The sequence below is a fragment of the Episyrphus balteatus genome, chromosome 4 (assembly GCF_945859705.1).
Source record: "Episyrphus balteatus chromosome 4, idEpiBalt1.1, whole genome shotgun sequence".
Lineage (NCBI taxonomy): Eukaryota > Metazoa > Arthropoda > Insecta > Diptera > Syrphidae > Episyrphus > Episyrphus balteatus.
This window is the reverse complement of record NC_079137.1, coordinates 14,736,323-14,763,991: the sequence shown is the minus strand read 5'-3', so window position 1 is coordinate 14,763,991 and position 27,669 is coordinate 14,736,323. Positions and strand designations below refer to the sequence as shown.

The following is a 27,669-nucleotide window of genomic DNA, read 5'->3' as shown; positions in this document are numbered from 1 at the left end:
TAAACGAATTTATAAAATAAATAAACATTAAAAAAAAATCAATAACTGAAAATTTCAAATATTTAATCATTATCTATACAGTAAATAATAATTTATTACGGTCAGAATCTGAGTATGTACATCAAAATAATTAGCTCAAATTTTTTTTAAACAAATTATTTTAATTTTTGATAACAATAAGCTTCCACAGTTCAATCTAAGTTTTTTCATATAATGCTTGCTGTATGAAACCAGTTTTTTTTTGCAGGGTGCAAGAATCCAGCAAAATAAATGTTTCCCTTATCAATTTGGCTTTCAAAAAGGTTACACCTACGCTAGAATTGCTTATCAATGACAACACTTTTGGATAGATTGATTCATTTTATCGTTATAATAATAAATTGACAACCAAAAATAAGGGTGAAATAAAAACTTCGTTGTACTTAATTATCGTTTTTTTTTTTCTAAATTACTTCTTTAATGAGTAGATAAAACTTTACCAAGTGACAGCTGTTTAAAAAATGTACAGTTAAACATTTTGCGTCAGTAAAATGCCATTGATACTGACATTCAAAATAATGATCGATAAATTTAACATAATAAAACAAAATATTGCAGTTTCTGAACTTTCAAATGAAATAAAACGTAGAAAGTCTTTTGAAGGTGATAACATTTTGATTAAATGGAGAGGGAAAAAAATACTGTTAGTCATCTTCTTTTCGTAGAACTAATTCACATACAAGAAAATAAATGACACTTAAAAGTACTTGCTTGTCTAGATGAAATTAATATCTCACCTCATATAAATGTATATACTCGAACAAATGGTTATGGCTTGATCACAAACAAAAGAATGAAACACGTCACAAAAGTTGTATTGAGTATCACTTAAGATTTACAATGATGTTATAGATTTCGGATGCACACTTGTTTTTATTTAATTTTGAATGAAAAAAAAAAATTCAAACTTAAAGTAGTTAAGTACTACTGAATTCCGTAGGTAGGTACTTTTCACGTCAATAGACTTTCGCAAACGCGAATGTAATTTCGATAAATTTGCTGAGTGGTGACTTCCAACTGCCGCATTTTGTTATCAAGGTTTGCAAAAGAATAGGAAAAAAAGATATGATAACGCTACCGACAGAAACAAGTGTTTGTATTGATTTTTTATCAATTTATACAGCAAAATAATGACACTTCTAACGGGAATGCTTTGTTTTAGGAAATATAAAAAAATCACTTTGCTATTATTTGACATTAAGGTGCATATTGGTAACAAGTGCGAAGTGACTAATATTTGCTAATGGTTGCCAAAGTGGCATTTTTTGCACTTAATAACTTTTCAACTGTACGTATATTAGGGGCTGTTATGAATGCCATACATACCAATGCCGAAAAAAGGTGTTGAAAAAGAAAACAATTGATATTTTTGAATGAAGTTCCCCTTTCTTGTAGGGAAAGTCTGATAGACTGCTTCGAAATGAACTCTATTAGACTAAAAGCTTTGTAAATATTTATTTTTTTTTTGACATTCAAAAGTCTACGAAAATCACCTGTCCACGATTCGTTTAAATCCCTTTAAAAAAACTGTTTTTTTTTTCTGGAGAAATAACACTTTAGAAATACACAAAGGCAATAAAGAGTAAAATACCTTTTTAGTCTTTATTTACTTAAAGATTCTTTTAAGTGGATTTTTTAATCGTTTCTAGTTTTTTTTTACTTTGACATAATTTAATTAAAAAAAATGCATTATTGAGTAGCATTTTTTCTTTTGATAATAAAATATCCTCTCTATTCTATTAAATTTACTAAGCATTTCATATCTATTAAAAAATGTGAATATTTAAATTTTAAATAAATAAATAAACAAAAAAACAAAAACTACTCAAAAAAGTTAAATTTTTGGAAATTAATAAATTTTTAACTTTTTTTGTAGGGTTTTTTCTTTTAAAGCACAACATAAAATCGAACCCATTGTTCTATCGTGGATATCGTTGATAACAGTTCAAAATCTATTTATTTATTTTGAAAGTAGGACTTTGTTAGCGACATTTAATGATGGTTAAAATAAAATTTAATTTCCTCTCACATAAAACCTTTAACTATCTATCAAGTTTAAAGCAAAACGCTCCTGTAAATTATTAAAAAAAAAAATGTTTATGAATTGTGCCTCTAGATGGTGCCATATTCGATTTTATTCAACTTCATAAAGCTATTACTCAGCGGATAAGCAAGACGCTTGCAGCGATATTTCATTTGTAAAATTGCGACAGGTACTTAAGTAGCTAGGATGTCACATGTGAACCTACATTTATACCGGTCAAACACATAAACCTCCTTTTGGGTTTTCAATAATCAGGTAGAGATGTTAATATGAGAATAACATACATTTCGTCAAACTATACTTCCAAGGTTCAATTTTGTAATAAATAAATTAATTCTTATACATTTTATTGTAATTATACATAACTTACGATTGCAACGTTAAGGAATTCCAATTTTTTGACACATACCTGAAATAAGAAACAAAAATAATTGAATTGCGTTACATAAAATTGGAAACAAATTGATTATATTTATATAAAACTATTTATGTAGGGATTTTGAAAAAAACAATACAAGACAATTTGAGAAACGGTTTGAAATTATAGCACATATAAACTGTTATTTAAATTTAGAAAACAACTACAACATCCGAAAGACAACTAATCAGAGAATTATTTGAAACAACCAAATTTACAAAACCAAAATAACATTTTAATGAATTAAAAAAATATATATATTTCTTTGCTTACATATCTTTCTCTGTCACTCTTGACAGCTCTTGTATTAATTTGAGATACAAATAATAATGTCTTGCTCTTTTAATATTCAATTTTTTTGTACAGAAACATTCTTGGACATTCTCCGATTTTATGTGCTCGGCAATTAAAACCTATAAACTTCTTAACTTCACAAAGCCTGTGGATAAAATAATAGATAATTCTGGAAAACCTTGAAATCCTTCATTTGATTTTATCATACTCGATTCTAATTTTTTTGCTTTGAATGGCTTTTCTATACTTTAATTTATTAAAAAGCATGAAATGCAATCTTTTTAAAAATTGTAGTTGTTATTTTATAACATCAAACTAAATAACTTTTCATTTTTCACGCAGAAAATGTTGTATGAAAACCAAGCCATTGTGAATAAAGTAAAATAATATTGGACCTGAATAACTACCCTGAGGCATGCCTTAATTAAGACTACATTGATTCCATAACTCATTACGAAATAACTATTTTAACAAAGTATGACAAAATCTTTTTTATAAAGTCATCATTAAATCCTTGGTTAACTAATTTTCCATAATTGAAATCTTATGATAAAACCTGTCACATGCCTTATGTTTCCATTGTCAGGTTAAAACAGGATCCATTTTGTTGCTCTTTTGAAGTAATCTCTGAGATTTTAATTATCTATTTTTTCTTTATTCATTCAAGGCTAACGATTGCTACACGTTTTGCATTGTAGTAGAGTAGCTAGTTTGTTTAAAGATTCATTAAAAAATTGTTATGGTCGTCAATTACATCAATTTAGTTGACTTGTTTAATCTTAATATGGTGTAACAAGCCTATACTAACTAACTACTTATTGGTCAAATCAGCATCATAAATAAAATTAATAAATAAATAAAGTTTACGCATGATGACGGATGGCATTAATAATAATGCCATCTCAGAAGCTTAACATAGAAATGTCAAACAAGTTCTTCTTTAAACCATACTTCACGATGAATATAACTTTGTATCTTTTTGTTTATGTGGAAAAGAAGAAAAACTGTCAATTATTACAATTTCCAATTATATTTCAGTTTGAAAATGTCAGCCTGGTAAAAATGTCAAAAATATTAGCAAATAAAGTATAAATTTGTTAATTTTGTTTGCAAAGTGCAAATAGGTAATTAACTTTTCTAGAAGAAGACGTGACTTGAGTTATTCAAGTAATTAGCATCATCAAATAAATTTGGGTCAAGCTGCGAAAATGTAAAATAAACAAATTAAATAATTGAATGCACTTTCTTGAGTAGTGCGTTGAATTCTGTATATGCTAATTATTATGAGTAAGTTTATAATTCGTCACAATAAATCTCAGCGAATGAGATCAAAAAGTTCGGTTTTCTTTTTCATTTTTAAGACAATACCAGGGGAATGTGGTTTCTCTTAATTTAACTGTTTTGTGATCCATATTTTTACTTTCGAAAAAAATATATTTCCAATTACTATTACTTTTCAGCCTCTATTCAATAAACTAGCTGATATAAAACTCAGTCACTTTTTTCAGCTTGGTTTGTTACTTTATTTTTTGTTTGTATTTGCTATTAAAAGTACATTGAACTTACTTGTTAACAACTCTTTAATTAAGGTTTCTTACATATAATTAAGGTCTTCACATTTTTGGTTGAAACAAAATTATTCAACAAAAAAAAAGTGCAAACAAAAAAATTAATTCACAAAATTAAAAAAAAATGTTAATCTCAGCGCACTAACACACAATTCGTTCAACTCCAAAATTCAAACTCAGCTCAAGTTAAGTCATTCTACCAACCGGAACCCGTGACACGCTTTTGCATTATTAAAAAAAAAGGTTCCATCGTTTTCTTAAAAGCATCATCGACCCAAACAATTAAAAAAAAGAAAAGAAACAAGGAATGAATGAAAAAGAAAAAAAAACTCAGCTTAATACCACACTTACTGACTCATTGTGGCCTAAAGTGGCACTTAAACACAACACAAATAATAATTCTTGAGAAAACTTTTTTCCATAATGTCCCATCCAAAAAAATCTAAAAAAAAAACTGCTACTTAACTAACCAATAATAATTATCATAAATGAACTGACTGAAGGTAGGGAATATAACTAACTATGTTGGTCAGCAGAAAGTTTTGGGTCATGGACGACTTGCGGTCTTCACTTTTGTTCAATACACACTTTTACATATGATGTGGATACGTTGCAAATACACACCAAGTCAATTGAATACCAGATAAAGTTTCAGTTAATTACATTTATATTTAAATAACTTTTACTGTTCTGTGAGTGAAATTTTGAGATCTTACTTAAAATGTATAGGTACTTGAAAGAAAGGCTTAAAATAAAAATACAAAAATTAACTCCGTTGAAAAATTTAATCCATAAAGTCAAGTTTTCAGTTTGTATTCTTGAACAAGAAGGTAAAGAAATTGTAGAGAATCTAAAAATTAAAACAAATAAATGATGCCTCAAATAAATGGAGGTCTAAATAGAATCAATTTATCATAGAGGAAAATTTTAGTTCTGTTTTAATATTTTGCAAGTAGATAAAGAGATTTCAGAATTTTTATCTATAACCCAAGAGATGCTCTACTTGTCAACTTGATCTTGTAATAACCGTACAGCAGTGTTTTTCATGTTATTGGATTGCTCAAATTATCGTATGTTCAAGTTAGCAAGAGTTCACTGTAAATACTCATAAGTGTAAAATGTACTAAAACTTGATTAAGTGAATAGCTAAGAGCGGAAAACATACAAAAATATGCCTATATGCATATGCACTCATGGAATAACCCCAATATAAAATTAAAATTTAGAAATTTTGTTTTTATTAATATTTTTTTAAGTTCCTTTAAATTTTTGTATTCATAAAATTATTAAACAAAATCGTCCAATTAGGAAAAAAACAAATTTTTTTTCTTACGCAAGAAATTGGAACTTGATTGGATTTCAAAACATTTGAAAAGATGAAAAACAAATTTTAAATAATTAGTCGTGCATTTTATTTTCGACGCTTTAGTTGGAGTAGATTGTAAATGCTTTTTCGAGTTTTATTTTATTTTTTAGTACTTTTTTCTAAAATAGACCAAAAATAGTTAACAAAATCTTGAAGTCATCGACAGTGAATTCTTTCGAAATCATAAAATTATTATATCAATATTATTATTATATCTCCTTAATTTTTTAAATCTGCATGAAAATTTGTTACCAATGATACTTTTCCTTTCAAACTAGAAATTTTATTTTATTAAGTCAAGATGTTTCTAAAATGTTTTAATTTCGCTAATTGCTATCACCGTCTTTAAAAAAATGATTCGTTAAACTTATTCGACAAGAAAAATAACTTCCGTCAACCGTGAGTCGCGGAATATGCAGGAACTTCTAACAAAAAGTTACCTAAAACACATACCTACCTTACTTAACTTCGTGATATATAAATTGCTAGATTATATGAAATTAGTTGCAATTGGGAAGAGGAGCTGGTTTTAGTGAGGTCGTCCTAGTTAGGCTTTGTGGAAGCAGAATTGTCGGTTGGGAGAGTCTGATATAGGTACTTATGTAAATAGAATCTTTATGTTTATTAATTTATGATTGCTAAAACAAAAACGATAACTTTCAACCAAAGTGGATTATTTCAACTGATCTGGACTGTTAAACGAATCTGTCATTTACTTGAATTAATTGAAAAATTCATGACTCCTGGGAGAGTAGAAGTTTTGTTGTTTTTATGTACAAAATTAAAGTATAAAAAACTAGACGAAAAAAAAAGAAGTAGAAAAAATCAAGTTTGGTTTAACTTTTAAGATCGAGAGTAAACTGCAATTTTTGTGTTTTTTTTTTTTATATTGCCTTTGGGGATTTTGCTACGCATAAATATTCTTTTTACACCGGTTACCGGTTTTATATTTAAGTACATTTCCAAGTGAAATTATTTATTTTGTTTTTTTTTTTTTTTTCTTTTTTTAATTGGAGACTTTTTTGAATTTCTGAGATTCCAAGACTAAATATGGCTTTCGTTTTCTGATTTATCTGTTTCAAACAAGAAATATTTTAAGGTCATTGCTGAAAGAAAGAATAAACATTACTACAAAGTGTTGCGTCTTTTGGTAGTTAAAAAAAAAGTAAACCAAAAAGAAGCACATAAATCTACTTTTGGTTTTATGTTCGTTTATTTTTTTAAGGCTTAAAGTCACGTAAATAGACAGGCAGAGGTTAAACAAGTATCGAAAATGAATGAGAATAAAGAGTTTAAAAAAAAGTTTGGTATTAGTTGTCAGCGGCGTTGTCATTACAAATGGTATAATTAATGCGATTCTTTTGGTATCTTACAGTGTTTGGATTTATTAGATCACTCGAAACAAAATCACGTTGTTTGTCAAGGTTGTGTACATTCCGGTTCACTTGAATAAGGGCATTGTAGTTTTTTTTTACAAAAAATTTAAAATTTAATAAAAAACGATCACAACTAAAAAGTTATTCAACTCGTGTGAAAGACAGAAACCCCACTGTTAATATTTCTTGTGAGAAGGTGTTATTTTGAGAGAAAAAAAAAGGATTTGCAACATGTATCGAAACACCCTGTGAATAATTAAACATTGAAATAAAGCCCAATTAGAATGTTAGTTATCACATGAAAACCTTAAACCCAAAGGGATTCATTCATTCATTTTTAGGGGCCAGTTATAGCTATCATTGAAATTTTTTATTTGCATTTTTCAGCTATTGAAGCAAACAAAAATGGTTAAAATGTGTATCAGCATGAAGATAATGAGATATAAAATATTTTTACTTAAAAAAATAAGTGATTTTGATTAAAACCTTTCTAAAAATACAATTTTATCATTTCACTGCTTGAAATTGACTTCAATGAACAGCTGATTTTCGTTTCCATATTAGGAACACAAATCGTTTCACTGACGATGTTCTAATCTCTTTCTGTTCTCATCTGTCAGTTTTTATTTCAATGATCAACTCTAACCTCAAATGCTTACCTGCAGTAGTAAATTTCACTCACAGGGCTTTCCAATAATGTAAATTTTTCAATGATACCTATGTATAATTGATTTGTCAAAAGCCACTCCACTGATTTGTTTCAATGGAAAGGTTTTTTTTTCTGGGGATTTTCCTTGAGTTTCTAACATTATGACGAACGCAACATTGCCAAAAATGAAAAAAAAAAAAAAAAAAAAATACCGAATTTTATTATCCAGTTTTTGAATATCTATGTATATATAATTTCTAACTTGCTTATAGGGCAAGTATTGGTTTTGTGTCGAAAAAAAAAATTGAGGTTGTAAGTAAAACTAACATTACAATGATGGAGAATTCCGAAAAAGTGGGTCTCGCAACTCCGTCCGTGTCTGTCTGTGCGTCCATCTGTACACATTTCCACATCCAAAACGCGTGGACGGATTTTCTTTAAATTTGATACAGATGATTTTTATAGAATTCTGAAAGTTGTTTTTTTATATCTCACTTAGAAAGTGTACCTACCTAGCATAAAAATTTTCCAAGTTACACCAAATATCTCGAAAACGGCTCTAACGATTTTGATTGCAGACGTAATATTCAAAGCAATTGCAATAAAACTGCATTTTTAGTTTTTCTCAAAAAGAGTCAAATAACAAAAAAAAAATTCATTTAACAAAATTTTGCCCTTAATGTCGGTTCTTACCCAAAATCAAAAAAAAAAACTTTAAAATTTATAAAGACGCAGCTCTTTAAATCTACAAGTAAACATAAAAGTGTTTTAAACTGCAATTGCAAGTACGTGCGACCCAGTCGTGCATTTTATTTATCACGATTTTAAAGCTTATGGAATTTTAAAAAATTGTATTTTTCCGACACTGTTTGTAGTACAATATGCCAGTCAGTGGGCAATGTTGTGAATTCTTTCCAACTTTTGTACCTAAATCTAGTTTAAATATTGTCTCTAATGAAAGAACGAAATTTTTCAAGAACAAGGGAGGGTTTGATTCGCCATTTTGAACTAAAGCTGCACAAAAGACCATTTCATCAAATAACTCTTTAGCTTTTATTCCTCATCGACGCACGCCCCACTGTTGTCCAAAATGACTTATCTCGTTGCAAAAATCATAACTTTTGAACGGATTGAGGTAGCGGTACAGTTTTTTTTTTAATTTGAAGGAAATTTCCAGGGCTGTTACACCAATGAATTTCAAGAAAATTGTTTTACAGGGTGTTTAGGAATCATCGGCCGAAAACCGATTTTCTTAAAAAAAAAAATATTTAAATTAAAATTGGTATGCCATTTTGTAGAAATCACTAATTCACATCTAAAAAAAGTTCAGATTACACTTTTCCATGATATTACGATTATAGAGAATGCCAAAAAAGTTGGTCCCGGAAGTCCGTCTGTCTGTCTGTCTGTATAAGGATCTACATCCTAAACGGATGGACCGATTGACTTCAAATTTGGTATGTAGCATTTTTTGGAGACCCTCCAGAGGTGTTTTTGGAATTAATTTTTTTGGGCCAAAAATAACGGTACTTGTCATACACCAATTTCAGTAAAGCTGTAATTGCTCAAAAACGGCTCCAACGATTTTGTTTAAAAAATTCAAATGTAAGTTTGAAAACAAGGTCTATCTTCTAATGAAAAAAATTTTTTTGGAAAATCATTATTAACGGTACCTGCCATAGAACGGTTTTTTTTAAATCCGATATTCTCCGAAACGGCTTATTCGATTTCAACGAAACTTTTTTTGAAGAAGCACTTATATAACTCAAATATAAGCCAAAAATAAAATTTCAAAAAAAATAATTTTTGGATTTTTAAAAAAATTTTGAAATTTTTTTTTGAAAAATAAAATTTTCGAAAACGGGACATTGTATTTTTTTGAAATTTTGTTTTTAGATGTGGATAAGTGATTTCTACAAAATGGCATACCAATTTTAATTTAAACATTTTTTTTAAAGAAAATTTGTTCCTTCTGCCTTCATTTTTTTTTCAAAGTACAAAATCTCGGCAGTGCGCAAGCATGCGCAGCTAAATATTTTTATTTTGAATCAACAATTGATTGGTACACATACCCTATTCGGCTTAATGAATGGAACCGAATGGATTTTTTACGGTACCTGCCATAAAACCGTTTTTTTTCAAATCCGATATTCTCCAAAACGGCTTATTCGATTTCAACGAAACTTTTTGTGAAGAAGCACTTATATAACTCAAATATAAGCCAAAAATAAAATTTCAAAAAAAATAATTTTTGGATTTTTAAAAAAATTTTGAAATTTTTTTTTGAAAAATAAAATTTTCGAAAACGGGACATTGTATTTTTTTGAAATTTTGTTTTTAAATGTGGATTAGTGATTTCTACAAAATGGCATACCAATTTTAATTTAAACTTTTTTTTTAAAGAAAATCTGTTTTTGGCCGATGATTCCGAAACACCCTGTGAAATAATTTTATTGAAATTCATTGGTATAACAGCCCTAGAAATGTCCTTCAAATAAAAAAAAAAATTGTACCGCTAACTCAATCCGTTCAAAAGTTATGATTTTTGCAACGAGATAAGTCATTTTGGACAACCGTGCGCCCACGCAGTAAATAGAGGGACCGATAGCAAGTAAAATGACGCCTAAAGTAAAAATGTCCAAAAATGCAGATTGGCGGTTTTGGCGTTGTGCCAACTATCTGACGAATCAAAGACTGTTTTAGGCTCCTTTTACTAAACATTTTAAATACACAACAAGAATATCCGTTAAAAATCGGAGGACCAGAATTTGAGAAATAAATGTTTTCGACAGTTTTCATAATGTTACATCTAACTTTACAAAAATCGTTTCGGTTTCTGAATAATTTTAAAATTCTCACTTTTACAAAAAATGTAGAATTATTTTCGCCGTCTAAAAACATTTAACAGAGAACCTTCATAATGTAAGTATATCATTCCGGTTGTGTTACTTGTCAGAAAAAAAAAATTGAATTAAGGTTCGAGGATAAAGAAATGCGCCACATAAAAATGCGTTGAAAGAAAGGGCATTCACTGTAAAAAGGAAACAAATTAACTGAAGCTCGGTTTTGTTGACGTGTTACACCAAACCCATTTATGCATAAATGTATCTCATTTCATTATCGCTTTATAGTTAAAAGTTGGTGATACACCCTTTTTTCAAAGAAATACAGCACCATGAGTGGTTCCCATATTTGCATATAAATAAAAACAACCAACGACTTTCATTGCCAACACTATACCTACAAGTACATAGAGATATTAGTTGTGCATAATTTACCCTGCATAGTGCATAGTACTTCATGCTAAGTTAAATTGTATCTACTAGTTTTCTTGTATGCTTGTTTCGCTGTCGAAAGAGCATGGTTATTATTAGTTCATTGTCGCTGTCGCGTTACCTATGGGATTTTTTTTTGTTGTTTAATTATTTTTTATTATTTGTATTATCTTTGTTAATTATTTATTATAGCGAGCAACGCTTCTATTCAGCCGTATTGCTATTGCATTGCATATATGTGGTACACCCTGAGCTTACTTTCGTTTTTTGAATAAAAAGACTCATAAGATAAATTATTATAACGAACCTATAGTTGTGTTGGTATTAAAGGAGGATAAGAGTGAATTGAATGTATGGTTCACATGTTCCTCGGTGGAAAATTTATTCTCACGAAAGACGCCATGCTGGGTTTATGTTTCAATCAATTATAAAGATCTCCCCCGCCATCCCTCTCCCCTTTCCATTATCTGTCCATTATTTATGATGAATTCTTTGAATATTCAATTGCATTAGTTTTATATTGTTTCCAAGTAAGATAAACAATTTTTTTATATAAACGATTTTCACTTTTCTATAATTTTTTTTTTGATTTTTTTCAAACATTTGCACTTCACTTGAATAAGTTCAATTGTTTGTAAGTTTAGTGATCTTTATCTTTTCATTACTGTTGAATGTATATAGTTTTTGATGACTGATGAAGCGCAACTTTTCATATTGCTCGTATTGTCATTGATATAGGTTTTGTCTGTATACGTGGAAAGATTTATTTCAAACCACGATATTTATATTGCAGTTATCTGTGTGGTTTTGGTGCGTGACAGATTGCATTACAATTAAGGTAAGAACATAATTAATAAACAAGACTATTCGATTGAAATAAGTTGATATCGAGTTAGTATTTTGTTTCAGAAGTAATGGATAGGTGTAATCGTTTAAAATCTTCCTTATGCAGGGGCGGATTATTTTGAACAGAAGCTTAAGCAGTTGACGGAAAAGGTTGATTCCTGGAAAAAGTTCTATTGAATTTCAAGTGTTGATAAATAACTCAACTCTCTCAGCCAGAGGAGGTTTTTTATCTTTTTAATCTTGTCCTAGTGATTACAAGCAATTACAACCCTACTTAACTTCATCATCATCTCTTATGGAGATGAACAGTTCAACATCCCAACCCCCTTCACACAGAAGTTACGCATACGCCACAGTGACTTTCTTAGTTACTTCTAATTTAATCACTCTGGCTGAATGGAAAAACCATCCGATTTTTGACGTAGGGTTAACAGAAAGCAGCATTATTTGTTTTCATGTTCATAAGCAAAAAAAAACACCTTAAATAATAAAAATTTAAAAAAATCTTTGATTAGAGTTCTTATTTTTTTTTGAGTTTTGAGGACTTTCGGGCTTTTCATTTCAAATTTTGTATTTTGAATATATCTTAAACGTATGGTGGAAAAACGATGGTATCTTTTCGTTCTATCTATTCCTCGAGCCTCGAGGTCAGTATACAAACGATAGTCGTTTGAATTTTTGAAAAAAATAATTTTTGGGAATTTTAGAATAAGAAAAAGGTGATATTTTGTATAAAAGTAGCTTTAAAAAAAAATTGTTTTTTGAATGTTTACTAAACGAAACAAAATTTTGAATTTTTGAAACTACTAAAAACTAAATTTTTGGTAATTTTAGAAAACAAAAAATGGTATCTCATTCAAAGTTTATATAAAAAAATTAGTTTTTGAATATTTCCTAAACGGAGGGTGGACAAACGATGATTTGTATCAAGACAAACAACAAACGACAAAAGTTTATTTTTTTAAAAAAAAAGTTATTTTTGGGGATTGAAAAATCCAGAAAGTTCGTTATAAGGATTAAAAATAGCAAAAATCTTTATATTAAAAAACAGTAGTTTTAAATAATTATTCTACTTTTTTTTACCTTTTTCCCTTCAATATGTTTTATTTTTTTACCTTTTTATTAACCTCAAGGCTCTTTTTCGAATATGCTAATCAAGTTTGTCAAACTTTTTGTGTTTTCTTTATATTTAAAGCCTTTTTACGTCCAATAAGTTCAACATCTCCCCTGGCTCTTTGTCAAAGATATTTCTAAAGCAGATTAAGTTGTCTAATTTCATCAACTGGTTAAAGCATTATTATGAAATTTTGTAATTAAAACCAAAATGCATAAAGAAAAAACGTGTATTAGATAAATGTGAACACAAAATGACAAAATGCTCATAAACTAAAATCAGAACAAAAGAATTATTAAAAAAACACAAAACAAATAATCGATTGGATAATTATTCCAAAAAAAAAGGTCTAATCGACCCAAAACCTCAAAGCATAATCATAAATATCGTTTACATTTAACGAAATATGAGATACCATTTCATATTTTAATTAATAAAAATACGGCAGTTAAAATATGTAAAACATAACAAACGATGAAAATTAATGATGAAAACCAGGTAACCATATGCATACCTTTTTATTTTCGGAATTTATTAAGAAGAAAAATATTAATTACAAACTTAAATCTATTTCATTGACCCAACATGGCTTTATAGAGATGAAATATCATCTCATATAATTATGTAAGATTCACAGTTAATGTCTGCTGATCAGACCATATAGCGGCTATAGAGCATAGCACCTCTCTTTATCTTAATTTATTCGACAATAATTTTTTAAAACTTCTTTACTTTCAAAAAGAATGAAGAAATATATAAGATACTCGAAGTCAGTTTTAGTATATTTGAATGATTTATCTGTCCATTACTCATCTAACTTTCTTTAACTGGAACTAACTGGGCCATTTCAAGAAGTATCTATACTCTTCAACGGAAAAACTTCATCATCATAAAAAATTACTTTTTTGGAACCTTTTCATTAAATTATTTTTTTTTTGTTTGGTGAAGAAAAGAACCTACACGTGGCGCCAACAAGCTATACATCAAGTCGCCAGTGATACTTGAAACCTAACTCAGGCTTAAACAAGAAGAATACCTACAACAAAATTAAGACATTAAAAAAAAGTTAAAATTGCTTCTGATAATATTTTTTCTAAAGGCTTGGATGAGCCACGTTAATTTTATTTTCTAGCTCAAACTCTTTAAAAGATATATACTTTTACTTTTCAAGCGTTTTTTTATAACGGCGAAAAAGCAGTTGAGATAGTTTAAGCGTGATGTTGGTTTTTTGGTGAATTGATTCATGTCATCTGCGCGCACTTGAAATGAAAACATTGTTATGAATGAAATTGCTTAATGAATTTCAATGTAGGCTTCCATCAAGAGTCTTGAGAAATATTTTTACAAGCTAGGAGCTAACCAGCATGCGATTAGCGACACATTGTTTGATTTAACATGTATGGCAATACAAAAACATTGTTTATAACTGTTTTATGGCTATTTGAGTTTTAAGTAGGTTATGCAATCAAATCACTGATGGATGATGACACTGAGATGGGATTAATTTACTATTGATGTTATATTGGTGCTGTGAAATAATCTTTTGTTAGCTTTTTCTTTAACAAACCGTTTAACAAGCGTGTGGCGAAACAAAATCAGCAAGTTAATATACTTCATTATTACTCAACCGTTTTGTTTGAAAAGATTTTGATGACAAAAGGTCATGTTTATTGGTTGATTTGACAGATTAACAATAATTGTGCTGAGCCAAGTATATAAAATAACTTATATGGTCAAACCATTAGTTTCCTAGATATAGACCAATTCACGGATTTCGCCAGGGGGTGATGGTGTCCCGAAAACCAGAACTTAAGGTTTTCTAACATCCTTCTTTCAGATTTGAAAAAAAATCAGCCTCCTATAATTTCGTCCCCAAAAATTCCGGTTTTTTTTTCCTAACTTTCCTGTACTACATAAATCTGCCCATGCCCTAGTCAAAAAAGTCGGAGAACAAAATTTTAGATATTTGAAAATTTCAAATCAGTATTTTTTTTATTAAAAACTTTACTTTAAGATGGAGTAGACAAACTTTGCTGTTGTTGTAGATACTCCAGTCAAAGCTTCATTTGACCTTGCGCACTGTCAGTTTTTATTTCATGGATCGATAGGGGTATATTTAAAAGGCTTTAACCCAATTTCACAATTTAAAAAAAAATAGCTCTCTACGACCCACACAAACCGAGAAATTAATTTTTAAAAAAAGTTCCAAATGACCAACGAAAAACATGCGACAAATTCTCATATAACAAGAAACAATGAAAACAACCCCTATCACTGAGAACTATTATTCGACTTATAAACAAGGGAATTTTTTTTAATTTTCTTACGGAATGATGCTTTCTTAAAATTATAATAACTCGGCTCCCGTGGGTCGTAAAAGGCTATTTTTAAATTGTAGATAATTTAAAGGACTACAACAGTATTTTATTTTGTTAGCCAATACTTCCACCGTTTACAAAATAATAAGGCAAGAGTTTGTTAAACAAAAAAACGTCTTTGACTTAATATTACTTATTTTTTATTTGTCTCAACAAAAATAATGTGCACCAAATCGATAGAAAATGTTGTAACGAAACAGCTTTATTTTTTGTCGTATGAAATTCTGAAGCCGAGTTATTCCCAAAAAACGATATTTTTGGACAACTAGAATTTGACTTTAACTGGCTGCCATTTTGTAGTAAGTACAATGAAATTACATACAACAATAGAAAATATTATAAGGAAGAGAATAAGGGTATTCACGTAACGAGATAATTTTCTACTTTGCAGAAAAATAGAAAATTCCGCAAAAGGTTTAAATGAACACCCCAGAAGAAAATAATTGCGTAAACAAGGGAAACAAACAGCTGTTTGTTAAACGTCAAATTGAACTTGTTTAATTAAAAAAAAATGAGTCAAGCTAATTTTGCAAATACTATACAACAATTAAAAAAATGTATTTTGCTCAAATAAAACAATATTCTCTTTTCAATATTAACATATTTTATTTGTGGTTATCTGAATAATAAGACATAAATCGCGTTCAAAATGATATTCCAGATACGGGGATCCCAGATAGCCTATCCGATATGTGATTGAACACACCCAAAGTTTATCTGATTTTTTTTTCTACGGTTTCTGCTTCAAATTTGTGAGATAAAATTCTATGATTTGCGGAATATTTTTCCCATACAAATTTTGACAGCTCATTTCTACCGATAGAAAATTCTACAGTTTCTATGGTTTTTACGGGTTTTCCGCGTTTACGTGAATACCCCTAATGTATGTTCATTTTTTGGTCTACGACATACTGGAGCAAAGATATTAGCTTGGAAGTGAAATATCCCAAAAAATGCATTTTTGTGAATAACTCCGCTAAAAAGAATGATCAGGTGGTGAGAAATTGGGTTTAAGCCTTTTTAATATACCCCTATCGATCCATGAAATAAAAACTGACAGTGCCTCTGTGCGCAAGGTTAGGCCCTTTTTTCCGACGCTTTGACTGGAGTAAGAAGAATAATGTCAAAAAAAAATAAAACAAAAAAAAAACGCATTTTTCGGATGGGTATTTCAGCAAGCAAAAAAAGCTTAAGTCCTGATTTTCGGGACGCCAACCCCCTGGCGAAATCCGCCATTTTGAAAAACGCGAATATGTCTATATCTCCCAAACTGTTGGCTTGATCGAATAAGTTACTTAACCAAAAATCTAGGTAATATAAATAAAATATCATTTGTTTTGCAGCGAGGACAACACTTTTGAGTTTATGTCTTTTTATTTTTTAGTTTTTCGGTTTTATTAATTTTTCTCAGTCTATGATAGTTACATAATTTTGTATCATCATAAAAGTTGTAGAGCATCAAATTGCCATTAATTTGGTATATTTTTGAAGGCTGATACGGAACTTTAAAGAACAATCCCTCTCAATATTTTCAAACAATATACTAATATATTTTTGCATAAGGTACGAAAAAAAGGATATATCGTGTGTCAAAAGTGTTGTCCTCGCTGAAAACAGTGAATGTACAAGAAAAGATTTTTATAATGCCTACAACTTTGAATAAGTAACTTATTCGGTCAAGCCAATAGTTTAGTAGATATAGACCATTTCGCGTTTTTTAAAATGGCGGATTTCACCGGGGGGTTGGCGTCCCGAAAACTAGGGCTTAAGCTTTTCTAAAACCTTTCTTTCAGATTTGAAAAAATCAGCCTTCCCATATTTCGTTCCACAAAATGCCTGCCTTTAAACTATTTTTCCAGTAATTAAAATATAGTTTTCAGATCAATAACTTTCGACTTATACATCGCATGACTTTCAAAAATATACCAAATTATTGAAAATTTGATGGTCTATAACTTTTACTGTTCAAAAAATTATGTAACTATTACCGGGAATGATAAAAACTTAAAAAAAAAAATGAAAAACTAAAAAGTAAAAGGACATAACCTCAAAAGTGTTGTGCTCACTGAAGAACAATGAATGGACAAAAAAAGATATTTACATTTCGTATGTTTCGTGTCTTTCGTATGTTTCGCATGTTTCGTTACTTTCGTTACTTTCGCATGCTCGTACGTTTCGTACTTTTCATATATTTCATGTATTTAATACGTTTCGTATGTTTGGTATTTTAAGTATGTTTCGTGGTAAAAGGGTGAACAAATTTTTTTTTTTTAACCAAAAATCAAATTTGTATAATCTAAGCTACATTTTAAAGCCATAAACATTAATTTAAGTTGAGTCGTTCTCATGTTATAAGAGTTTGAAGGTAGCTATACTGATTTTTTTTCGATTTTTTTTAATCAAACGTTGAAACTTTTTTTTATTTTTTTTCTATTTTTTCGACAAAACTTTGGTAATTTTTTTGTTTATATCCGTTCAGTAATCTTATCACAATTCTTTAGAGACCTTTATTTCAAAAGTACATCGCGCAGATCTCGAAATATTAACACTTCAATACAACCATGTCGAACAATTTTTCATTTTTTTTTCTATTGACAGTGATTTTCAAACCTCGTTTTCTCGGTTTTTTTTTTTAGTTGAAAATTTTGCACTGAAAATTAACAAATTTTTTCAAAAACCAAAACACTTTTGTACATTCTTAAGCTACATTTCAAGACCATTAACAAAAAGGTCATAAACACATTGGTTTTGCGGCGTGGGTATATTTCGGCCACATAGAGAAAATACTAAAACGTCTCTTTTGATATTTCTGTATAAATTATTATCGAAAACTCAACTATACCTTGGTACTACTGTTTTTATCAAGACAAAATCAAACTCCAGATAATTATCTGGAGTTAGCATTCCGACTACGGTAACGATATCGATACAAGATGCTAAATGCGACAAATTGAGTGTATCACCTCGTTTCGTATCTCATATATCGGATGATTTAGTATTGAAATACGTATGTTTCGTATCTCGTATGTTTTGTTACTTCAGTACCCAGTAACGAAACATGCGAGTAACGATACTGTTTCGAAAGTAACGTTTCGTTACTCGTTACTGAAGCAAATACCCGCATTTTAGTAACGAATACATACTATTTGCTACAGCTCTATATGGAAGAGAATGTATGTTCATTTTGTTGGTCTACGACATTCTGGAGCAAAGATATTAGCTTGGAAGTGAAATATCCCAAAAAATGCATTTTTGTGAATAACTCCGCTAAAAAGAATGATCAGGTGGTGAGAAATTGGGTTTAAGCCTTTTAAATATACCCCTATCGATCCATGAAATAAAAAATGACAGTGCCTCTGTGCGCAAGGTTAGGCCCTTTTTTCCGACGCTTTGACTGGAGTAAGAAGAATAATGTAAAAAAAAAATAAAACAAAAAAAAAAAACAACGCATTTTTCGGATGGGTATTTCAGCAAGCAAAAAATGCTTAAGTCCTGATTTTCGGGACACCAACCCTCTGGCGAAATCCGACATTTTGAAAAACGCGAATATGTCTATATCTCCCAAACTGTTGGCTTGAGCGAATAAGTTACTTAACCAAAAATCTAGGTAATATAAATAAAATATCATTTTTTGTGCATTCACTGTTTTGCAGCGAGGACAACACTTTTGAGGTTATGTCCTTTTATTTTTTAGTTTATAGGTTTTATTAATTTTTCTCAGTCTATGATAGTTACATAATTTTGTATCATCATAAAAGTTGTAGAGCATCAAATTTCTATTAATTTGGTATATTTTTGAAGGCTATATGACTTTTCAACCCAATGATACGGAACTTTAAAGAACAATCCCTCTCAATATTTTCAAACAATATACTAATATATTTTTGCATAAGGTACGAAAAAAAGGATATATCGTGTGTCAAAAGTGTTGTCCTCGCTGAAAACAGTGAATGTACAAGAAAAGATTTTTATAATACCTACAACTTTGAATGAGTAACTTATTCGGTCAAGCCAATAGTTTAGTAGATATAGACCAATTCGCGTTTTTCAAAATGGAGGATTTCACCGGGAGGTTGGCGTCCCGAAAACTAGGGCTTAAGCTTTTCTAATACCTTTCTTTCAGATTTGAAAAAATCAGCCTTCCCATATTTCGTTCCACAAAATGCCTGCCTTTAAACTAATTTTCCAGTAATTAAAATATAGTTTTCAGATCAATAACTTTCGGCTTATACATCGCATGACTTTCAAAAATATACCAAATTATTTAAAATTTGATGGTCTATAACTTTTACTGTTCAAAAAATTATGTAACTATTAACGGGAATGATAAAAACTTAAAAAAAAAACCGAAAAACTGAAAAGTAAAAGGACATAACCTCAAAAGTGTTGTGCTCACTGAAGAACAATGAATGGACAAATAAGATATGTATTTATATTACCTACATTTTTGGTTAAGTAACATATTCGATCAAGCCAACAGTTTGGGAGATATATACATATTCGCGTTTTTCAAAATGTCGGATTTCGCCAGAGGGTTGGTGTCCCGAAAACCAGGACTTAAGCTTTTCCAATACCCTTCTTTCAGATTTGAAAAAATCAGCCGTCTTGTATTTCGTTCCACGAAAAAGTCTATCTTTCCTGTACTATTTAAGTTTTTACATTAAAGATGTAAAAAAAACACCACACATTAAATGCAATGTTGTAAAGATAAACACAATTAATAACTTGTGGGATCATTTCCAATACCAACTTAACCCCTTTTTGCTCTTTTTTTAAATGATTTCAATATCTGTTGGTCAATGACGGTGTGTGATTAGGCCGATTTCGAAAGGATAAGCAGAGATGCACTTTTTCATGACAATAATATTCTTGGAGGCTTTGTAAATTCCTCGCAGATGTAGTAACCTTGGTGGTGGACGCTGGGAATCGAACTTAGATCTCTGGCGGGGTCCATCGATCTTGCCACGAGGTAATATAAAATAATTTTATTAACTATATAACTTACAAAGATGGTTTCAAAAGTGTTTTTTCGTATTTTATCCACACAAAACTTGGACTTGTAAGTAGTACTTTAGTATTTTTGGTACATTTGTACTTTTACACCTCAACGGTGAAAATGCTTAGGCAACAAGTAAGTCAAAAGGGGAAGAACAGAATTCGTGTTCACGTATTAATATAATATGTATGTATGTAGATTCATCCTACTTTGAAAAGATTGGCGCTGAGCTACGGGTAGATACCAGTAACTCGAGGTAAACACATTTTTAAATTGCAAACTTTTTTTTTTAATTACATAATTAGTTAGAAAATATTTTTTATTTATTTAAAATTTTTCCAAACAGTTAGTTACCTATACCTATCACTTCCGCTGCACGTAACTTATAAATGTTGCGTTTGCTCCATGGAAAAAGTAACAAATATTTTAAAAACTCATTCACGGGCAAATTATTTTGAAAGTAAAATTATATACAAGCATTTTTATATAAATAAAAAAAATGTTTTATTAATGAAAACAATAAGACCAAACAGCCCCGAACACAGGTAATGTCCGGCGTAAACAAAAAAGAAGTAAAAAAAAAACTTCCAAGCCGTGCCAGTTTCAAGCACATTCAATATAAAAAAAAGCAGCTGTAGCTGAATGGATGCGATGACCATTGAACTTAATGTTCTCAGCCACGCATTCCCATACCTCTGGCGATGGCATGGCGTTCCAATGGATGCTTTTAATTATTATCTATATGGTACCCATACATGAGGGGGCATCGGCATCGAAACTACCATCAGAAAGAAGCCCCTCCGCTATGCAGAGTCGAGTCAGTAGTATTTGGAAAATGAAAACAACAACAAAAATATTTCAACATCAAGTTATGAGTGTTTCCACCTATCTTCTTTTTTTTTAATTTAATACCAGAAATTTTTATTTAAGTACCGAAAGCAATTTAAAATTATTACTTCAACGTTTGTTGCTTTCGTTATCTTATCAATATTCTTGTTATCTTCTCGGCTGACTTTAAAATTTCATTTGTTTTTAAAAGAGGAATTTGTTTGAATTGTTTCTTTTTGCAAAATGGAAAAAAGTACATAAAAGAAGAAGAAAACCAATTCATATTGATTGTCAAGAACAAACAATAATAATTGCAATCGAGTATTAGACGCCACGTACTACGTGAAGCTTTAGCGTTTTGACTTTGTGGGAAAGTTTTAGCGATATTGTGTAACACAGAAAGTGCTTGAATTGATTAATTTTGTGCATTACTTGAGTTCGATGATTCAAACTTGAAAGACTTTCCGTCAGATAACAGAACTTCTCAACTAGAAAAGGGAAGCATTTCTAGATTCTGAGTTATGGTCGCCAATACGAATATTGTGGAAATGCCACTTGACTTGTTTGCAGACTATAAGCAATTTTACTTTTCCTGGGAAGCCCATCAAAGGACAATTCGTCACAGAAACCATTATTTATTGAAGAAAAACTATAAGAAAAAGAATAACAACCAAAAAGCCCCTTCTCAAAATAAGAACATTAAAAATCTGAGCTTAAAATGAATTTGTTCAAATCGAACCTTCTTATGACTTTCCTCATGATGAATTGTCTATGATGAGTTGTCCTATGATGATATGTATATGTATGTGCTGTGATATGTTGGGTTAATCATACAGACTATATGTGCAATATGTGCATTAGGGTGGGTCAAAAAAATCGAAATTTTTTTTTTTGATTTGGTACTCCGAAAAATCGATTGCTAGACCCCTCTAGAATATACACACCAAATATGAGCTCTTTATATTAATGGGAAGGTCCTCCGCTTTGCAATTTTCCATTTTTACATCAAGCTTCTACTAAAAAAAAAATAATTTTTTTATTAATTGACTTTTTAACAAATTTCTTTTCCTATTCTTGTAGGAAATTGAACGCTCTACAAAAAAGGCCTTATACACTTTTTTCGTTTATCTAACCGTTGAATAGATATTTGAGGTCCAAAAATCGAGAAAATATTTAAAAATTCGTTTTTTGTTCTTAATTTTGTAACAAATTGAAAAATTATAATGATCAAACGCGCAAGACATATTCTTGTTGGAAATTGATTGTTCCACAAAAAAGGTCTTGTTAACTTTTTTCATTAATCTAACCATTCTAAAGATATTCGAGGTCAAAGTTAAAAAAAAATATAAAAACATTTTATATTTTTCAAAAATTTCTAATTCACTGAAACTTCATTATTTTCAAATTAGCAAGATATATTCTTGTAGGGGATTAAACGTTCTACAAAAAATTCCTTGGAATGAAATTGATTGCTTTAACCGTTTAGAAGATATTCGTATCCAAGTCGCAATGCATACGGGTCATAAGAAAACTATTGAAATCAGTGAGCATTGGTTTGGATACGAATATCTTCTAAACGGTTAAAGCAATCAATTTCATTCCAAGGAATTTTTTGTAGAACGTTTAATCCCCTACAAGAATATATCTTGCTAATTTGAAAATAATGAAGTTTCAGTGAATTAGAAATTTTTGAAAAATATAAAATGTTTTTATATTTTTTTTTAACTTTGACCTCGAATATCTTTAGAATGGTTAGATTAATGAAAAAAGTTAACAAGACCTTTTTTGTGGAACAATCAATTTCCAACAAGAATATGTCTTGCGCGTTTGATCATTATAATTTTTCAATTTGTTACAAAATTAAGAACAAAAAACGAATTTTTAAAGATTTTCTCGATTTTTGGACCTCAAATATCTATTCAACGGTTAGATAAACGAAAAAAGTGTATAAGGCCTTTTTTGTAGAGCGTTCAATTTCCTACAAGAATAGGAAAAGAAATTTGTTAAAAAGTCAATTAATAAAAAAATTATTTTTTTTTAGTAGAAGCTTGATGTAAAAATGGAAAATTGCAAAGCGGAGGACCTTCCCATTAATATAAAGAGCTCATATTTGGTGTGTATATTCTAGAGGGGTCTAGCAACCGATTTTTCGGAGTACCAATTAAAAAAAAAAGAATTTCGATTTTTTTGACCCACCCTAATGTGCATAGATATCTTTATTTCTTTTTTTCCTTCAGTCTATTTATAAAAAAAAACGTGTCTTGTTAATTTTAACAACAATTTTAACTGATAACAAAAATCATCATCAAGATTTTATCTTGAGTTAACAAGTATAATTAAAATCATATTTTTAAATAATTTCTTTAATTTTTCTACCACAATTACCTTGAAATATTAACCTTAATATTTTTTTTTTCAATCTGTAAATTAAATTTTATTACCAAACAACTGAAAAAGAAAAAAATAAATAAACATCTCGCATATCTTATCTTATCGTTCCGTTTATAACAAAAGAAGATTACAATCACTGGAGCAGGAAACTATTGCTAGCGTATTAAAAAAAAAACTAAAGATTTTAATCCAGATACCGAGTTTTGCAATCTTGGTTATATCAATAAATAGTTATAATGCCCAGTAGCCAGTAATTAAAACATATTACCTAGAACTGACTCTTATCGATTTTAATGATTCATTATATTCATATGTTCATTATGATAAGTTTTGGAATTAAAAATATTATTTAGGTTTTATGTAGTTTGTTAAATCAAGATCAAATGAAAGAATGTTAAAATTGGTTTTATCAGGACTTTTTCGTCACTTGATGTTGATGTTTTTTTTTAACTACTACGGGTGTGACATTTTTACCCAATTTAATGAGTTCTTCAATAATTTTCAGTTAACTCTAAATAACTCTAAATGTTATTAAAAAAAAAAAAAAAAATCCCACTATTTGCGGTGTTGTAACTCTGAAAATATTACTTCCATAAGAAAATGGTTTACTAGAGAAAAAAATATAATTGTGTTTCTAATCAGAAAGGTCCTTGCAAAACAAAACCTTCTTCAATTCTGCATCCAAACTTAGGTGACGTCACAACTTTTTTCATATCCCCTGCATTTGACTCCTCATTGACTTAACTAGTGCGATAAAGGGCAAGTTAAGGATACGTACAAAAATCGAACTCCAGATAACAATGAGACATCAGACATGACATTACGATGATGGAGAATGCCAATGGATCCCCTGCTAGTTTTATCTGTATTTAATTGGAGTTACAACTTTAATAACTAGACCGATTTTCTTCAAACTTGGTATTTATCAGTTTTGGATGATTCCCTAGCGGGGAAAATGAAGTTTAAAGACCAAAAATTACGATAGGTACTTGCCACATGCACAAAGTGGTTTTATATCTCCAAAACGGCTCTACTGATTTTAATAACAAAAATAAAATGTAAATGTGGCAAATAACGTCGTAGTTTTGAAATAAAAAAATTATTTTTCAAACTGTTGCTAAAGGTACCTACCTATTTCCGACATAACCCTTTTCTTAATGTGTGATTTTCTCGTAAACGACTTATTTCAATGAAAATTTGTATACAAACACATTTTAGTAGCTCTAAAATTTAAATTAAAAAAAAAAATCATTTTTAGATTTTATAAAAGTTTAAATTTTTTTTAAAGAAAAACTAGTTAAATAAAAAAACGGTTCTAACGATTTTAAACGATAACGTGAGTCGTTTATTTAATTTTAAAACTTCTGGGATTATACAACGATTCCGAATTACAACACTCACAGAAGATTTTTGAGACTTATACACTGAGAAAAATAACACCTAAAAACAAGCGGATTTCTGCATGGCTTTTTGCCAAGATGACTTCGTTCTTAAATTAATGGGAAATCCACTTAATTTAAGATGAAAATCTTTTTATTTTTATGACAGTAAAAAGATTTTCATCTTAAATTAAGTGGATTTCCGCTTAATATAAAACGTAAGTCATCTTAAAAAAAAAAAAAAAACTAACAGAAATCCACTTGTTTTTATGAGGTCCTTTTCTCCGTGTACTAACAAAATATATAAAAATTAGCCTGTTAGTTCCATAGCTCTTAGTTGATATTTCGATAGCTAACTCAATTCATTCGGAATACAAATAAATGCTCAAAATGAAAGAAAAAATTTCAAATTAATGTAGCAAGTTCTAAAAATGTTTGTGTATATATTAGCGTCACGTATTGACAGATCTGCGTTATTTTATATTTTCCGACTGTTTCGTGCAAGTTAAAGATTGCATTTGTCGAAAACATCATTCATCTTTAAAAAAAAACATGAAAAATTTAACTCAGATCTTACTCTAATAAAAATTTTAAAACAAAGTAAAGTGAGGTCACGTACAGACAATAAAAACCAACCAAAAATTTTATGGAGGTCAGAATTAATATTTCAGCAAATCTAAAAATCTTGATGTTATGATGTCTGAAGAACTATTGTTATGGTTCGACTTATGAGTTAAGTAAAAAAAAAATAACTACTGACCTTCACTTTGATTTTTTTTCGATTAGGTAAAGGTACGAGGTTCGACAGTGAACTCGTCAGTTAGATGCTGTTATACTTTTCAAAGACGCGAAATAACTGACTTTTATTGAACCTACATTAAATGTGAATTTTCATATGCAAATGCAACATATTTAACCCTCCGTAGGCAAACCTCTTTTTTGCGAATTTGGTTTATACTTTTTCATGTCGCTAGAACTTTTTTCGGTCTCACTATTTTATAGAGAATCATATATAAAATTAATGTAGAATATTCCAAGGAATTCGAATATTGTATTCACAATTCCAAAAAAATGTATTTTCACCTTTATAAAGACCCTTTTTTGTGACCACTTTTTATTTTTGTCCTGCCAAATTCGCACCCGTGTGCCGACAGAGGGTTAATAACCCCCTAACAATAACATAGTCAGTTCAGTTGTTTTTAGGCAAAAGGGTTTCCAACCAAAACCAACTAATGTTTAAACCAAGTTGGGAAAACAAAAGGTTGGCAGGTGAAATCACTTGAAATCATCCCGGTAAACTCGTCTTTCGGTAATTTGGAGAACTTAAGGAATGCTTTCATTATCAACTTTTAGAAATAACCCGATGCTACTGAATTGACAACTTTTCCTTGATTCTCACTTCAATGCTAATTAATCCGCGACTGCATTAAGCATCACGAATGTATTAACAAAAAAAAAGAGTAAAACAAGTCACCACCACGCTAATTCCTCCGACCTCACCGAACCGTCATCAATTGCATCGATTAGCTCGGAGTCGTCTCTGGTCCATAGAGTATTGGTTACATTTTGTTTCTTTAATTCAATTTCAGCGAGCGTATCAGCAGCGAGCGCATCAACGAGATGAAATCAATCGAAGAAATTCGAAACTCGTTCTCTCACAATTAAGCAAAAAATAAAATATAAAGAAAGAAAAGAAGTTACAACTCACCTCACTAATACCGATCTGCCTCATAGTTTCTATTTTTTATTTTTTGCCGGTTTGTCTTCCTTGTTGATCTTTTCTGAATTGAATCGGTTTTAAGTCGCGATTCTTGATTTGATGCTTCGCCAACCGTTTAGACGGATGTGTCTTTTGTCAGATGAAAAATGAGTTGGGATTGTCCAGCTCCAAAAGAAAGCTTCTCGAGGAGAAAAATAAACAACACTCAACCAACCCCAGTCAAAATCAAAACACACAAACACTGTAGTTACCTTCTTCTTCTTTTTTGATGATGCACTTTGCGAATGAAAATATTTTACCGTTATTTATGTAAATTACAAATTCACGAAGAGTCCGTTATTAAATGAACAAGAACAACACCAAACCGATGAAGTAGAAGAAGAGATGAAAATCATCAACAAAAATTAGGTAGACGAACCTGCGCGCGATACTTTAGCAAAGCGTGGGATGAATGGGAATTCTGTTTCTGGGATTTTTCAAGTATCTTTTTTTTTTGAGCGTAGAAGACCGCTTCGTTTCAACGTCCAACAATCGACTGTTTGCAACTTCAAGTTTCAGTGCGGCGTTCGAGGTTCGTTTGGAATTTTTGGTTGGATGGGGTTTGAGTGAGTTGAGTAGCCAGTTTTTGTTTGTGTTTTGTTTTCTTTCCACTCTTTGGGGTTTGTTTTTTGCTTTGACGTTATTCGTTAATACAAAATTATTTTCTCTTTTTTTTTTTCCTTTCTATTAACAACATTGTTGTTGGTTTTCTAAGAAATTCTTTCTTTATTTTTCTTTTTTCACTTTGTACTCGTGGTTGCTGTTGTTTGAATATTTTTGTTTTGTTAACGTTTTTGTTAGGAGAATGGTTTGTTTGTATATTGTATATTGTGAATTGTGATTGTGATACTCGGAATGAGTGAGATTGATATTGGAAAGAGCATCTTGAGTGTTATCTTAAAAAATTGAGTTAACCATTTTCCAAGTAAAGTTGAGCCATTTCATTCCA

At 29.8% G+C, this 27,669-nt stretch overlaps 1 protein-coding gene across 8 annotated transcripts in view; it reads right to left on the bottom strand.

The window, feature by feature from the left end:
* The window catches only part of LOC129917783 (uncharacterized), a 62,339-nt gene extending 34,670 nt beyond the window's left edge, over positions 1 to 27,669 (bottom strand). For 2 of the 8 annotated variants that reach the window (XM_055997924.1, XM_055997920.1), the window contains exon 1: positions 777 to 1,480. Coding sequence is in view for 4 of the 8 variants with exons in the window: in XM_055997916.1 (XP_055853891.1) it covers positions 2,454 to 2,492; positions 26,670 to 26,693 (63 nt within the window). In the remaining 4 variants the exon portion in view is untranslated. Of the gene's footprint in view, positions 1 to 776; positions 1,481 to 2,453; positions 2,493 to 26,669 lie in introns of those variants that run through there. The other 6 variants (XM_055997916.1, XM_055997915.1, XM_055997921.1 and 3 more) reach the window with 6 other exon arrangements.